Source organism: Cibotium barometz, chromosome 26, assembly GCF_041138505.1.
Source record: "Cibotium barometz isolate CiBa-2024 chromosome 26, ASM4113850v1, whole genome shotgun sequence".
In the NCBI taxonomy this organism is placed as follows: domain Eukaryota; kingdom Viridiplantae; phylum Streptophyta; class Polypodiopsida; order Cyatheales; family Cibotiaceae; genus Cibotium; species Cibotium barometz.
Genome location: NC_141071.1, coordinates 39,790,165 through 39,804,324, shown reverse-complemented (window position 1 = coordinate 39,804,324; position 14,160 = coordinate 39,790,165). Strand labels below are relative to the sequence as shown.

Genomic DNA, 14,160 nt, shown 5'->3' with positions numbered 1-14,160 from the left:
TTGGTGAAGACTCAAGAGGCGGCATATTATCAACCATATGATGCTTCTGCAAAAGCATCAAACTCTGAAAATTTACATGCCCAAAACGAGCATGCCATAGCTCTGCATCATGCATAGCAGGAGTGTGGGCAGCCACTGTAGTTGCATCATAAGTGTGCTTGTCATAGCTGTCCAGCTTATACAAGCCTTTGTATCGTGTTCCAGAAGTGACTATTTCATAACCCTTTGATGGGTCTTTTACCAAACATTTCCCATCTTCAAATTCAACCTTTAAACCTTGGTCGTTTATGGCTGAGACGGAGAGCAGATTTTTCTTTATCCCTGGAACATACAATACATTTTTCATACATATATTGGCACCATTGGCTACAATAAGTATGACATTACCAATTCCCTTTACTGGATATGTGGTATCATCTGCACATGATACAGTGCAGCCTTTTGAAGCATAAACCAAGTGCTGAAATACATCTTTGCATGAAGTGATGTGGCTCGAAGCACCACTATCAAAATACCATGATGCATTCTGTCTCTCAGATGCAATGCAAGACATATCAGTGAGACTGAAGCACTTGGTGTGTCACTAGTGCATGTGACCAAAAAAGTGTACTCTTCCTGGATTACATTAGCTGATTGATGTGCTTTGTCATCAGAAGAGTCTGCTTCTACTGCATTGCCTGCTTCTTTCCTTTTCTCTTTTGCAATCCGCTTCCTACATTCACTGATGTAGTGTCCAGGCTTATGGCAGTAGTGACATTTGCCCTTCTTTTTGGGCTTGTTTGCATCCCCTTTGTCAGACTTTAAACCACTAGAAGAGGGCTGTCCGTGACCGGCCTTGCTAGACTGTTGTCCCCCATGCCTAAAGCTCTTTGCTTTACCCTTATCCTTGGCTGTAAATGCCTTTTCTCCACCACGGTTGCTCGATAAGTTGTCTCTTGTTTGCTCTTCCTGCAAGAGTAAACCCACGAGCTCTTCAAAAGTGACGGGATCACCACCTCCTCTCATTGAGAGGTTGAGAGAGGTGTGAAAGCCCAAGTAGGAAGGCGGTAAAGAATGAAGAGTGTTGGTGACCATCTGTCTGTCTGGGATAACCTCATCAATGTTGAGGAATTGTTCCTGCAAATCTCTCACTTTGGTGAGATGATCTGCCATAGAGTCACCCTCATCCATGGAAAGAAGATCCAATTGCCTCTTCAAGTAGGCAACTCTTGCCTCGTTGCGTACCTGATACATTGCTTCCAATGTGTCCCATGCAAGCTTCGATGTCTTGCATGAACGAATGTGCGGAATAATAGTCCTTTTCACTGAAAGGGCTATCAATGACATGGCCTGTGCATCTCTAGAGTCCCATCTCTTCTGCTCTTGAGTGGGAGCAAAATCTACATCAGGAGCTCTTTGAGCACCTCCCCTTTGAGGCGTGGCTGGCTGTATGGTAAGTGGGCGTGTGTCATCACCACACACGATGCCCCAAAGCCCTTTGGCTACCAGCAAATTACGGATCATGAAACTCCAGAGGGAGTAGTTAGATCCATCCAGCTTGTCCTCCTGGGTGAGCACACCAAATACATCTGTAGCATTTTGTGCCATGTCAACAAAGTATAACTTCAAGCAAACCAAGCACCAATGTGCAGTGCCAGGCAACCAAATGTCCTGTGCAAATGTATGCCTGCAAACCAAAGCAAGTGTAAACCTGCACCAAATTGTCCAATTACAAACAAAGTGTATACATACGCGACAAATCGCAACTGTAATGCCCAATTAAATGCTCCAATCAAAAAATCCCCAATTCTGATGCACTCCAATCGCTTCAATGTGCATCTAATTGGCCAATTTTCACAAAAGCCCCAAATTTCTGCAAATGTAAGAGGTTCAATTTGCCGATTTTGACCTCAATTTTGAAAACCCCCAAATTTCTGCAAATGAGAGACGGGCGCTCAGCAGACACAAACGAGCACGGCGCTGTTGAACAGTCGGGACCCGTTGGCGGCGAACGAAGGCGACGAGGCACTCGTGGGCTAGCACGCTCGGAGGTCAGAGCAGACGGCGCGAGCTGCGTGCAGAGGAGACGGACGGAGGAGCAGCTACCTTCAGGTCGGATCGGAACACGGCGGCGACAGGTGGGAGGCGAGCTGCAGGCCGGAACGGAACGGGAGAGGGCGGGTGGCCAGGACAACCCTTCTGTGAGCGGCCGGTCAGGAGCGCCGCCGGATGCCGGAGTAGAGGCGGTGCCACCCGCGAGGCTGGGCGGAGGAGGTGGGCTCCCCACTAGTGCCACCCGTTTTTGGCGGCCGGACGATGGAGCAACGACGGACCTGTCGGATGGACGACGACGGAAAAACACAGCGTCGACGAAAAAACGCAGGCGACGGACGGAACGTCAGTTTTCGGCAGGATTTCTTCCAGCTGCAGATTTCCAGGGCCAGCTCCCAGCTCTGATACCAAATGTTGGGTGTTGGACTCACACACTCACACACACAAACCTGCACATTAGGGTTAGGTGCAGGGTAGAGAAGCTCAGAAATGAGAGAGAGAGAGAGAGAGCCAAAAGTGTGGTATCCACAAAATGCAAGTCAACCCTTGCATGTGTGCCACATCCATATAATATAGAAGTACAAAATATTATATGTTAAGAGTGTCCTTTCACACTTGATGTCCAAGGGGAAAAACCACATGGGAAAAAGTGCCCTTGGTTAAGCCCTGTTCACACATAGCACTACCATACGTGAGCATATGCCTATAATGATTAATCTTCCAGGCTTGAACATGTGAATATACATCACACCTCATTTTTGGCCAATAAAAGGACCGTTCTAATTTCTCAAAGGTACTGTTGATACCCCTAAGTCCTCCAACTAAGGAGTCATGGGCATCATGAAGAAGAGCTGCTCGCTTTTCTCGAATGATACAGAGACGGTTCTTGTAGAACAACCAACCGTTCTGTACTGAATAGTGACCAGGCTCCGAATTGAGGGCCAAACTATACTGAGTACCTAACTCAGGGGAGTCGACATATTAGTCTTTCATGCTATCTGAGTCCTTCCCCGTGATTTCAAGAATGGTAGATTCATGGACTGCCTGGATACTGGCCTTTCGACTAAGAGCATCTGCCTACTGGGTTATGCTTACCAGTAATGTATTCAATCATTCCTCCTAACTGTTGGAAGAGTTGACTCCACCTGGCCTGCCGATCACTCCACTAGGCACTTGGCATGGTTTGAAGCCACTTAAGTGCCTGTTGGTCTGTTTTGACTATGAAAACCTGTCCATAAAGAAAAGGCTTCCAATGTTTGAGCGCTGTGATCACACCCAAAAGCTCTTTGTCATATACCGGTTGCAAGCATGACTACGAACTCGTAGTGACCACGCTCTATCCGGAAAGCTATTTTTGGAATGTCAGCTTCAAAAATGCGGACCCGATGGTAACCCCTCTTGAGGTCGAAAATTTTAGCACCGTCTAAACGCTCCAAAATGTACTCAATCCTTGGCATAGGAAACTTATTCTTAATGGTGAGTTTATTTAATGCCATGTAGTCTACACAGGCGTGCAAACTTGTCCTTCTTTTGGACAAATAGGATGGGTGCAACAAATGGTGAGGAAGAATGCTGAACAAATCCGACTCGGAGGAGCTCAGATAACTGTCTTTCTAGCTCACCCTCATAAGTCTTGGAAAGACGATACGAAAACCTGCTAGGAGGTTCTGATCCACGGACCAAATCAATATGATGGTCCTCAGGACGGAATGGAGGGAGACTGGGCAGAAGATCGTCCCTATGCATAATGTCCTAACGTTTGGACAGGAGGTCTGCTAACTGTGGGACAGAAGATGAGATGGATGCTACCGATGAGGTAGAGGCTGTTTGAGCACGAAATCAAGTAGTGCTCCTTCTACTCCCTTGCGGATAGCTCGTCGGGCCTGGAGGTGCAAAATCAATGGGATGCCGAGAATGCTTCTATCCCCACGAATCATAACGGGCTCAAGAAAACCTATACAGATAGTAAAAGTGTCTTGCCCCCAATCGGGAATAGGCTCATATTGGCAAAACCACTGGATTCGTAAGATCATGTCACACCCCAAAAGAGGCAAGACAATGAAATCTCGTTGGAATGAGGCCTTCTGTACTTCAAAGGAAAATCGCTATGCCTTCTGAGAAATGTGGGTGCAAAGACCAGGTGTGAACCCATCCACATCCAGATGATAGGGTACTAATGTGCAGCTCATCTTGTTAGCCAACTGGGGAGAAATAGTGTCTTCAGAACTGCCCATGTCGAATAGGACTACAAACTGTTGGCCCTTGGCAGAGCCATAAGCTTGGATGAGGCTTTTCTGTGCAGTATCGCTCTCACCCTCCTGCTTAGCATCAAATACCACGGATGGCATAGGATGCATATAGAAGGTAAAAGTTAAACCGCATTGGTGGTAGTAGGCGGGACTGGAGAAGCTGGGGATGCTGTGGCAACTTGGCAGAAGGGGCTTTGGCGGCTAGTTCCACTTGCCATTTGTGGCAATCCTTCTTACCATGCCCTATGATGTGATAGAAAATACATCTATTTTCTTATTGGTATTTCTTTTGTTCCTCTGGAGGAAGATAACCTCGAGTAATGCATGCCTTAGTCTTTTTATCGGGGGTTTTCTTAGGCTTAGATTCTTTATCCTTCTTACCCCCTGAACTGGAGCTATTATCGTCGTCCTTCTTAGCATCTTTAGAAGATGTCTTAGCATCTTTAGAAGATGTATTACCTTTCCCTAGCTGTGCAGTAGATTGTTGCTGCCTGCTGGGGTTTGGTATTGAACTGGGAGGATGACTGTTTGGGCTTGCCTCCGTTCATCTTCATTTCTTCATTCTGAGCGAGAGTCAAAGCCCAGTCATATGTACTGGGTTCAAAGTTACAACTGTGAACCGGATGTTGGGATCCAATCCACGAATGAATTGCTCCATCTTGGCCTGCGCAGATAGCCCTATCTGCTGTGCTAAAGTAATAATCTTTCCGGAAAATTGAAGCAATGGCGACCCATTCTGTCTGAGTCCATAGAACTCATCTGCCAGACCGGTCATATACTGGGGCAAGAGAAATCTGGTCTTCAGGTCATGAAAAAACGTATCCCAGCTAAAAGCTATGACACCTGTGGTCTGGTCTGTGTGAAGATTAGACCAATGCTGCCACCAAGTGACTGCCTCACCTGTGAGATGTGGAGCCGCTACCTGGACTCTATCCTGAGGATCTGTGATCCTAGCTAATGGAAAATGAGCAGTAAATTGATGAATGAACTGATTAACTGCTAAATGATCACACTTACCATCATACTTACTAAAATTTGGTTGACTTCGAATGACGGTAATTGATGCTCCTAGATGGTGGCACCTGAGGCGGAGGAAGCTGAAGAGAGGTGCTGGTATCTAAGATGAATGGCCTCCTTTTCCCTTTGGTACTCCAGTAACATACGTTCTTGATCGAGCTCTCATTGGTGCTCCAAGCGACGAGTTCAGCCTGACGCCGGTCTTCGTCGATCCTGCGTTGGGCTTCCTCTCAGTCCCGTCTTTCTGCTTTTTCTTGTTGTTTTCTTGCTTCTACTTTTGCTTTTTCTTCTCTCCGTCTGGCCTCGTCTTCTCTTCTTTGTTGTTCCATCTGAAAGAAGAGGGAGATGTGGTCGGGGACTGCTGGAGACAGAGGAGGACGTGCTGCTGTTGTCTCCAAGAGTCAGAGACGCTCCATGAGCAGTTGGTTTTGAGCTCTAAGAAGAGCTATGGTGTCTGCAATAGTCGGAAGAGCAAGGTCTCCTTCGGGGGAGACGTCTTCCGGCTAATGGATACTCTCCTTTGTAGACATGATACTGAAGTCGATGGTCGTGCCAGAACGCAATCTGACCATCCAAGGATGCCCTTGTAACACGCGGAAGCTTCAGAGAAAAATCGGTAACTTCAATACTCAGAATTCAGCACTCTTTTCGCGACAGAAATTAACGCACAAACTGAAAGGAGATGTGCAGAAAATAGAGAGAAAGAAAGAAAGAAAGAAAGATTTTATTAACGTCTTCCAAAAGACCGAACTTGGCCTATGAGACAAATCGGAGTACCTATATGGGGTATCCTCTGTCATCTGAACAAAATGAAAAAGTACTGAACAAAAAAGCTAAGTCTGGGTGTGCAAGGGATGGAACTCTACTACTAGGAGAATGCAAAGCTATATGCATGGAGTATACAATCATGATATGCAACCTAGCTAGCTCCATCCTGTACCATACTGGGGGTATAAATTGGTACACATCAGTGAAGGGGGTGTCCACAGCTCCCTGAAGAACATGCCTCGGTGTGCTCTGAAGCGAGCCAGTCGCTCCGCACCCTCTTTGTGAAACTGAGCTCTGATCTCTGTCATCTCTCTCTGGTATAGGCGTGGTGTCCGAAAGCCAGGTGTCCTCTGTCTCCTGCGGGCTCTAAGTGTCTCTGCTCTCTGGAGAGTAATTCCCTGCTGTGTAGGGGCTGGGAGGGGGATGGATCTCTGAAAACATGTTGAATCTGTGTCTGTCGCCCCCCCTCTCGAGCTGTCTGAGCCTGTAATAATGTCTCTCTGTGGCGCTGTATGTCTAGAATGTATCTCCCCAGTATGCGTTGGTCTGCTGCCTCAAAGATCTGGCGTAGGGAATGTGGCTCTCTGAATAAAATGGGATATCTCTCTCTGATGGCTGTATATGCTCTGCATCTGCATACATAATGCTCCTCACTCTCCACCTCCTCTCTGCACAATCTGCATACCCTCTCCTCTCGGGGGATCCGTGCTGCTCTACCAGTCTCAATCTCCAATCGGTGTGATGAAACTCTAAGCTGACCAATAGCCACTCGAGAGCCGTGTGGTAAAAAGCCCTCCATGTATCTAGGCCTCTCTATAAATCCATCATCAGTGATACTCATGAAGTGATCTCTGTAGTAAAGCATCTTCAGTGGAAGAGGCTATGTAGGCGATATCCATGTCTCTCGTGTATAGAGCTGCCATAGATCCTGTCTCAATACTCTGTTCCTCTCACTATGAGAGAGACGGATATGTGGTGCATCCCTGTCATACTGGAATGGTGGTAGATGATCCATGTCTAGGCCATGCTGTGAGAACCAATGTGTGACCTGTGCATACCATGATCCTCTGTCTCCTGCCTCAACCAGCTGTCTAGATGCCTCAAAAGCTCTGTATGACAATCTGTCCTGTGGCATCTCTCTGAATCTGTCTAGCAGGCATATAGTCTGAAATATGGCCTCTACCATCATAGGAGGCGCAGCAAACTCTGCTCGGATAATGTCATGAGGTACTGACGGTTTGCTGCGTATCATGCGTGCCATCATGAGGGCCTGTGGTCTCTCTATCTGTGTCCACCAATGGGTAGCAAGGCCTGGCGCCCATACCGCTGCTCCATACATCAATGCCGGTGTGACTAATGTGTCAAATAGCCACCCCTTCGTCCAGGGCTCCTGAAAATGCGCCTGGTGGCACTGTCTCTCTAGCATAGCCAATGCTGCATATCCCCGTGTCAATCTAGCTCTGGCTGCTGAACCCATGGTGAAGCGTGTGGCTGCTGCAGAGAAGGTAACCCCTAGGTACACGTATGATGTCACCACCTCCACCTGGCATCCTGCGAGAGTGAATGTCAGCTGACTCCTGCCCTGTCTCGATGTATGAAAGACCATAACCTTGGTTTTCCAAAGGTTCACAGTAAGACCCCTCTGTGTGCAGAAATCATCGAGTGCATGTAGATGCTGCTGTAGACCACCTGGAGACTCAGACACTAATACAATATCATCACCATAGAGCATAATATGTGCTGAGGTACCTGCTAAATCAACTCCATCTCCGCCTCCCCGTGTAATGAAGTCAGCCACCTCATCAATGTATAACTTAAATAGGGTGGGGGAAAGTGGGCATCCTTGCTTCACACCAATGGTGCTAGCAATACTCTCGGACATACCTCCTGGACATCTGACTCGCCCAAAAACCTGCTCATATAATGCATAGATGCCCCATGTCATATCTGTTGGTATGCCAAGAGACTACAGGCGCTGAAAGAGCCTCTCTCATGGTACTGTGTCAAATGCCTTGCGGAAATCCACAAAGCAGCAATAGAGCTTTCTCTTCCTCACTCTGGCCTGATCAATCATACATCTCAAAGTGAATACATGGTCAGTGGTAGAGAAAGCTCTCCTGAAGCCCGCCTGCCCTGATGAGCGTAAACCTGCTCGCTTAGCATATAAGCTAAGCCCTAGCTCCAGCACTGCACCATAGAGTTTGGCCAGCACGTGGCCAACCATAACCGTCCTGTAGTTGCTCGGATCGAGCATATCCCCTGTTTTGTGAATCGGCACAATGGTGTGCATCGTCCACTCCGCAGGCAAACCCTCTGCTAGTGCCCTGTTAAACAGGTGTGCAAGAAAAGAAGCTAAAGAATCTACTGCATATATGAGATGCTCACCCTACAGGCCCATATGGTCGACGGCCCGTCCATGCTGTAGGCGGCGGATAGCTTCCTGTACCATCGAGTGGGTAAAGAAGCTAGCTGTGGTAGGTCGAGGCTCCTGTGGCTGAGGTATAGGTGGCTGCTGCTGTGGGGCATGGTATAGGCCCTCTGCATATGTGTGCCATGTCTGTGGGTCTGCAATAGGTGTCGGGGTCCGGGGCTCTCTGAAGTGCCGCCATGAGACAGGGGTATCTCTACTCATGAAGAAATGAAAGATCTCTAGCTCCTGTATCTCTGCGAAGGCCCGCCTTTTGCGGCGAGTAAGTCTCCTCATCTCTCTCCTCGACTCCTGCTCTGTGATGGCTCCCAAGGCTCTCTGCATGCGGAGCCGTGAGTATAGGGCTCTGCACTCGTCATCATACCATCTGTTCTTGGGCATAGTCCCAGGTCTCGCACGCTCTCCTGAGTGTACACGATGTGGGAAGCTCTGTAATGCAGCCGTGTGTAGGAGTGATGCCAGCTGGGCTGTAATGGTATCCATAGGTGCCAGGGGATCCATAAGTAGGAGCCCATCCTCTACTCTGCCAGTGTATATGTCTGCCATGTCATGTGTGAAGTAGATGGTAGTGTGTGGCGTCGGTATGTGGGGGGCTGGTGATACTGGTGATCCGGCTAGTGAAAATGCCAAGTATGTATGATCTGCCCCAATAGGACGAGGTGGAATGGAGAATGAGCCGTGTATGACCCCCATGTGGGAAGCATGTCAGCCCTCCTGATCCCAGCCACTGTAGCATCCCGTTATAAATAACGAGACGATGCCTTGCTCCCAACTCTAGTAAGTGGTCCCCATAATGTCCTCTGTCTGGTCCAGTGTCCTCTGATGCCCGACTAGCCCCTATCTCCTCTAGATCCACAAGGTGGAGGATCTCCATGTCATCATAGTCATACACCTCACACTGTCTGCTCTGTGTGTGGGCATTGAAGTCGCCCGTAAGAAATACTTCCCCTAGTGTAGAATAATTTACTTATAAACAATCCTAGTTATGTACCGGCTCTACCCTCCATATGGGGAGTGCTCTACCCACTTAATGGGAATTGGCATAGGTATGTTTATTGAATTCCACCATAGGATAGTTACAATCCTCAACAAAAGGAACATCCCTATTGCCAATGATTTTCTTGGTAAGAGGATTTTAGAGATGGTAACCTTTGCTTTCTACACTATATCCAATAAAATTGCATTTCACTGCCTTATCATAAGCTTAGTCAAGATCTAAGATGGCACAAGTACATATGTCAAACAACAAAAGACACGCATGTGTTCAACCCTAGGTTTCTTGAGCATTTCCCCTTGCAACAAACAGGGATCAGTAGGCCAAATATACCGAGCATTAACAAACCATCAAACATGACTGAGGAATTGGCATAGGTATATTTATTGAATTCCATCATAGGATAGTTACAATCCTCAGCAAAAGGAACATCCCTATTGCCAATGATTTTCTTGGTAAGAGGATTTTAGAGCTGGTAACCTTTGCTTTCTCACTATACCAATAAAATTGCATTTCACTGCCATATCATAAGCTTAGTCAAGATCTGAGATGGCACAAGTACATATGTCAAACAACTAAAGACACGCATGTGTTCAACCTTGGGTTTTCTGTTGAACCAAGCTTTTTAAGGAGTGATTGTCTTTAAAGCTTTAGTGGGGCACCTGTTTAATTCATAGGTAGCACAAAGAGCTACTTCCATCTAAACTTATGTGGAGCCTGCTAACCTTTAACCATGCATCTAACCATCTCCATGAGAGGCTTGTTTCTTCTCTCAGTAACACCATTTTGAGGTGGTGTATAAGGAGCTGTGCATTGATGCTTAATGCCTTTTTGTGCTATACAGATATTTCCCCCCTCTATCTGTACGGAGGGTTTGGACTTTTAAACCCATTTCATTCTTAACCAAAGCAAGAAAGTGTTAAAAATGGAAAAAAAAAGTCTGATTTTGCTTTCATGGGGTAAGATCAGTCATTTATCCCAAAGACAAAGTCCGCATTGGACCACACACATCACTATGTATGAGCTGTAATTTGTGGTCAGCTGCATTCTTTGGGAAAGGTTGGCGAGAGAGTTTTCCAAGTATATCCTTCACAAACATATTTGCGTGGGGAGTCAAGTTGACGCTATTTATATGGACCCAATGAGCCAGTCGGCTGGCTACAGAGCTGGCCGACTGCTCATGTCTACAATAAATGCATAAATAATGTATATATTGCTGAAAATGATGGAAAAAAATACCAAGAAATTCCTAGTAAATATCCTGATAAATACTAGATGATATCTGGGGTTTCTGCAATGGTCTAGATGCAATGAATGAATGATGTGCAATATGCAGAATGCTTTCTAATGCAAACCCTAAGGTTTCTACTGACTGTACATGCATGAATGCATCTCTTCAAGTGGGTTAAGGGACTTAGACTAACTGACTGACTGTCTAAGGCTGAGGACAACCTACGTAGCTCGTGCCTGACTTATCTTGGACTGAGGTTTACAATGGGGTCACGGCGTATTACTTGGCTCTTGGGGAGAGAGAGAGAGAGAGAGAGAGAGAGAGAATACACAGTATTGGGTCCCAAATACCCTCTGCAGGGCCCCCACCACAAATGGGGTATTTGCTTTATTAGAATGATGTAAATCTGAAAATAAAGACTGAATCTTGACCTACAATGTTCACCTTGGTTAAAGCACTTCCCTTGGCTGTCCTGGCTCTTGGAACGCGACAACCCTTCGTGAATAATGACATAACCCTCCGTTTCCACGGCCGTTTCTCGTTTCCCAAGTGATGTTGTCACAAGAAACAGCCGTTTCCACCCCTAAAAACTCGTTTCCCCGTTTCCATTCCTCAAACGTTTCCATTCTCGCTTCTCGTTCTGGTGACTATGAATCAAACTAAATTCAAGGCTAGTCTTTTTATACCTCCTCTTGGTGCTGGTCGACTGTCCCAAACAGGGTAGGCCTCCTGAAAATACTCATAACTAGACATAAAGAGACTCGCCATCCATGCACACATGCTGGGTTGCCCCAACACTGGCTGTGTGGGCTGCCCCACACCTAGCCAATGGGCTGGCCAGGGCCCTGGGCCTATCGGCTGCCTGGCCAGAGCCCCTAGGGCTGGCTGACAGCCTTCCCAGCCCATGCTAGGGCTGGTGGGCACAGCATGGAGCCCTCCTGACCCCTTGAGGTGGTTCTAAACCTCCCCCATGCCCACTACATGACCACTAAGCCCTATTATGGGGTAGCCTTATAGGCTGGCCCCCTTTCCTACATGCATCTACAGATGTCCGGCACCCAATCACAAACCAAAGGGATCGTTCCAAAGGGAGACTCACAATACGGACTAGCACTGCTTCATGTGCAGGACAAAGAACACCTAACCTCGGACGTATAGAGTGGAACCCTGGCTGACTCGTCCCGCACTGGACTCACATGGGACTAATTTCCACTCCAGGTCCTACACCTTCTTGTTCAGATATGTCTACGTGGCATCCAAGTGCGGGATGCACGTGACAGTTAGTTCATTAGGATTAGCATTAATCATGTGTTTAAAGCTTCCGTTGTTAGCACTCATTTCAAGTTTAACTACCAATCATTTCAATGACATTCTTGGTAAAAGGATCATGTTGAAAACTTGATTTAGATGATTTGCTATGATCTTCCTCCATCCATACCACCACTAATCAGTTCACTTCAGACTCCTATTAGAAAAGTTTTTTTTGACATTTTCAATGACAAAGAAAATGGTCTCATCGATCACATCAATCCCTCCTGTTATACTGGAGATAATGGATCAGTCATCCATGATTTATTTTGGCCCATGCAGCTCTCCGTACGAGGCAATGACCTTCTAGAGGCTACCCCAAAATGTGCAGAAGTCCACCTAAAATACCTATCGTTTGTAAACAATGGAAAACAATCTCTAAAAAGTTCTACAAATTTGTTGAAGTGTGGCATGCCGTGTAGGGATCTACCATTTTTAATTCTTTGGATGCATCTAGTGTCCCAAACTTGACCATTAGCATCAAAGTGGTTTTACAGCATGAAAAGCCTTACATTGAGGCGTGTCCAAAACATTTCTTGTCGCAACCCCTGCAATCTACCACTCTTGCTGCCTATGCTGTAATCTGCTCATAAATAAACCAAATTTAGACATTAACATTAACAAAAGAAGAGATCACTAAGTATGCTTGATCGTGATTAGACTAAGACTATCAAACTCTTTAAGGACAATTCATCAAGCAAAGAAAAACATAAGCTATGCTGAATCATGATTAGGCTGAGACTATCAAACACTTTGAGGAGACTTTAATGAGGAAAGAGAAAATTACTATGTTTAAGCATGATTAGGCTAAGACAATCCAACTCTTGTAAGGACAAATTAACAAGAAAGAGAAAAATGAGCTTATCTTTAACAATTATTTGACAAGCAAAGAAACCTGCATTTTGAAAGGTTTGTGATCGAGAAATGTTATGAGGTGACCTAGCGGTGTGGGTTTATGGCCGGGAAGAGGGAGGTCCTGAGTTCAAATCCTGGCAGGCTTCTCGGCATGATGAATGAGCATTCTATCACCAAAGGTCATAAGGCCACCCCCACTTCATACCTTGTGTAAAACATAACCCAAGCTAAAATGTATGTAAAGCAAAAATAGATTAAATCCAGAGGGGATTGTTGGGAAAAATCAAGTGACAGCCATCTCGGGGGGGAGCCAGTTTCGATGTCCATGGTCCCAAAACCTTAGAAATCCTTATAATAACAAGCCTAAGAGTGCATCTTAGGGTAAATTCAAGCAATGTAAAAACCAGGCCGAGGTGCAGGAATCTACGCCTATGCAAAAGGAAGAGTGCTTCTTTCTTACTTACCCGTTGCGAGTTCAAGCGATCGCCGCACTATGAGGAAGTAGAAAACTGCAGCATATACCAGGAGGAACACGAGCTCCACGCGTTTCCACAGGCTTGCCATGGTGCTTTCTTTCCTGCGACCCCCTCTTGTCGCCGTCGGCATGCCTTAAACCTTCGACTACACGTTCTGCATTTCATATATGGTTCGGGGTGCTTACGCATGAACATACAAGTGAATGGTAAAAAATTCAATTAGTGCTTGAAAAACATCTCATAGGGCAAGAGACTCCATCCGAGTGTGTAAACCCGGATCAAGCGACTTTTCAGCAAATGTTGATGATATTGTACGGCTTTCCTGTGAAACGAATAGGTCAGATGGTTTAGACCAACCAGGGAAACAAGATCGAGATTGCAAAGCCACCCCCCTTCGTGGCCTAGCATTTAAGGATTGGGACAGATTGCACCTTCACCCCTCGGATTGGGTTGGAAGCGGGTTGCACCTCTCGGATTGGGTTGAAACGCTATTCCTTCTCTTGGCTTTTCTGGTTCTAACTACGCATGTTTAAGGGTTTATCCCTGAAAATTCAAAAACTAACTGTATTCTCCGGCTGGATCCTGAATCCTAATGAACAAAGATCCCCTGATTCGTCAGAACCGTTAGAACCGTCAAACACTACGAGCTCAAAAGCTGCAACCCCATCAGAAACGTTTCCTAAAGGTAAGCCACCCTCTGGTTCGTCAACCGTTAGAACCTTCAACTTGGCCAGAAATGGGTACGGGTCCTAAAGACCTGTTCGATATGCCTTCTGCTTCAAACAAAACACCCCCAACTGATA

The 14,160-nt window shown here is 46.4% G+C and overlaps 1 protein-coding gene across 7 annotated transcripts in view; it reads right to left on the bottom strand.

Annotated features, from left to right (window-relative positions):
* Positions 1-13,738, bottom strand: part of LOC147623959 (MBOAT (membrane bound O-acyl transferase) family protein) — a 123,710-nt gene extending 109,972 nt beyond the window's left edge. For 5 of the 7 annotated variants that reach the window (XR_015269239.1, XM_086820618.1, XM_086820616.1 and 2 more), the window contains exons 1-2: positions 13,346-13,679; positions 12,539-12,609 (exon numbers count right to left, since the gene is read on the bottom strand). Coding sequence is in view for 4 of the 7 variants with exons in the window: in XM_086820618.1 (XP_086676744.1) it covers positions 12,539-12,609; positions 13,346-13,487 (213 nt within the window). In the remaining 3 variants the exon portion in view is untranslated. Of the gene's footprint in view, positions 1-12,538; positions 12,610-13,345 lie in introns of all 7 variants that reach the window. The other 2 variants (XR_015269238.1, XM_086820620.1) reach the window with 2 other exon arrangements.
* Positions 13,739-14,160: the final 422 nt, after the last annotated feature.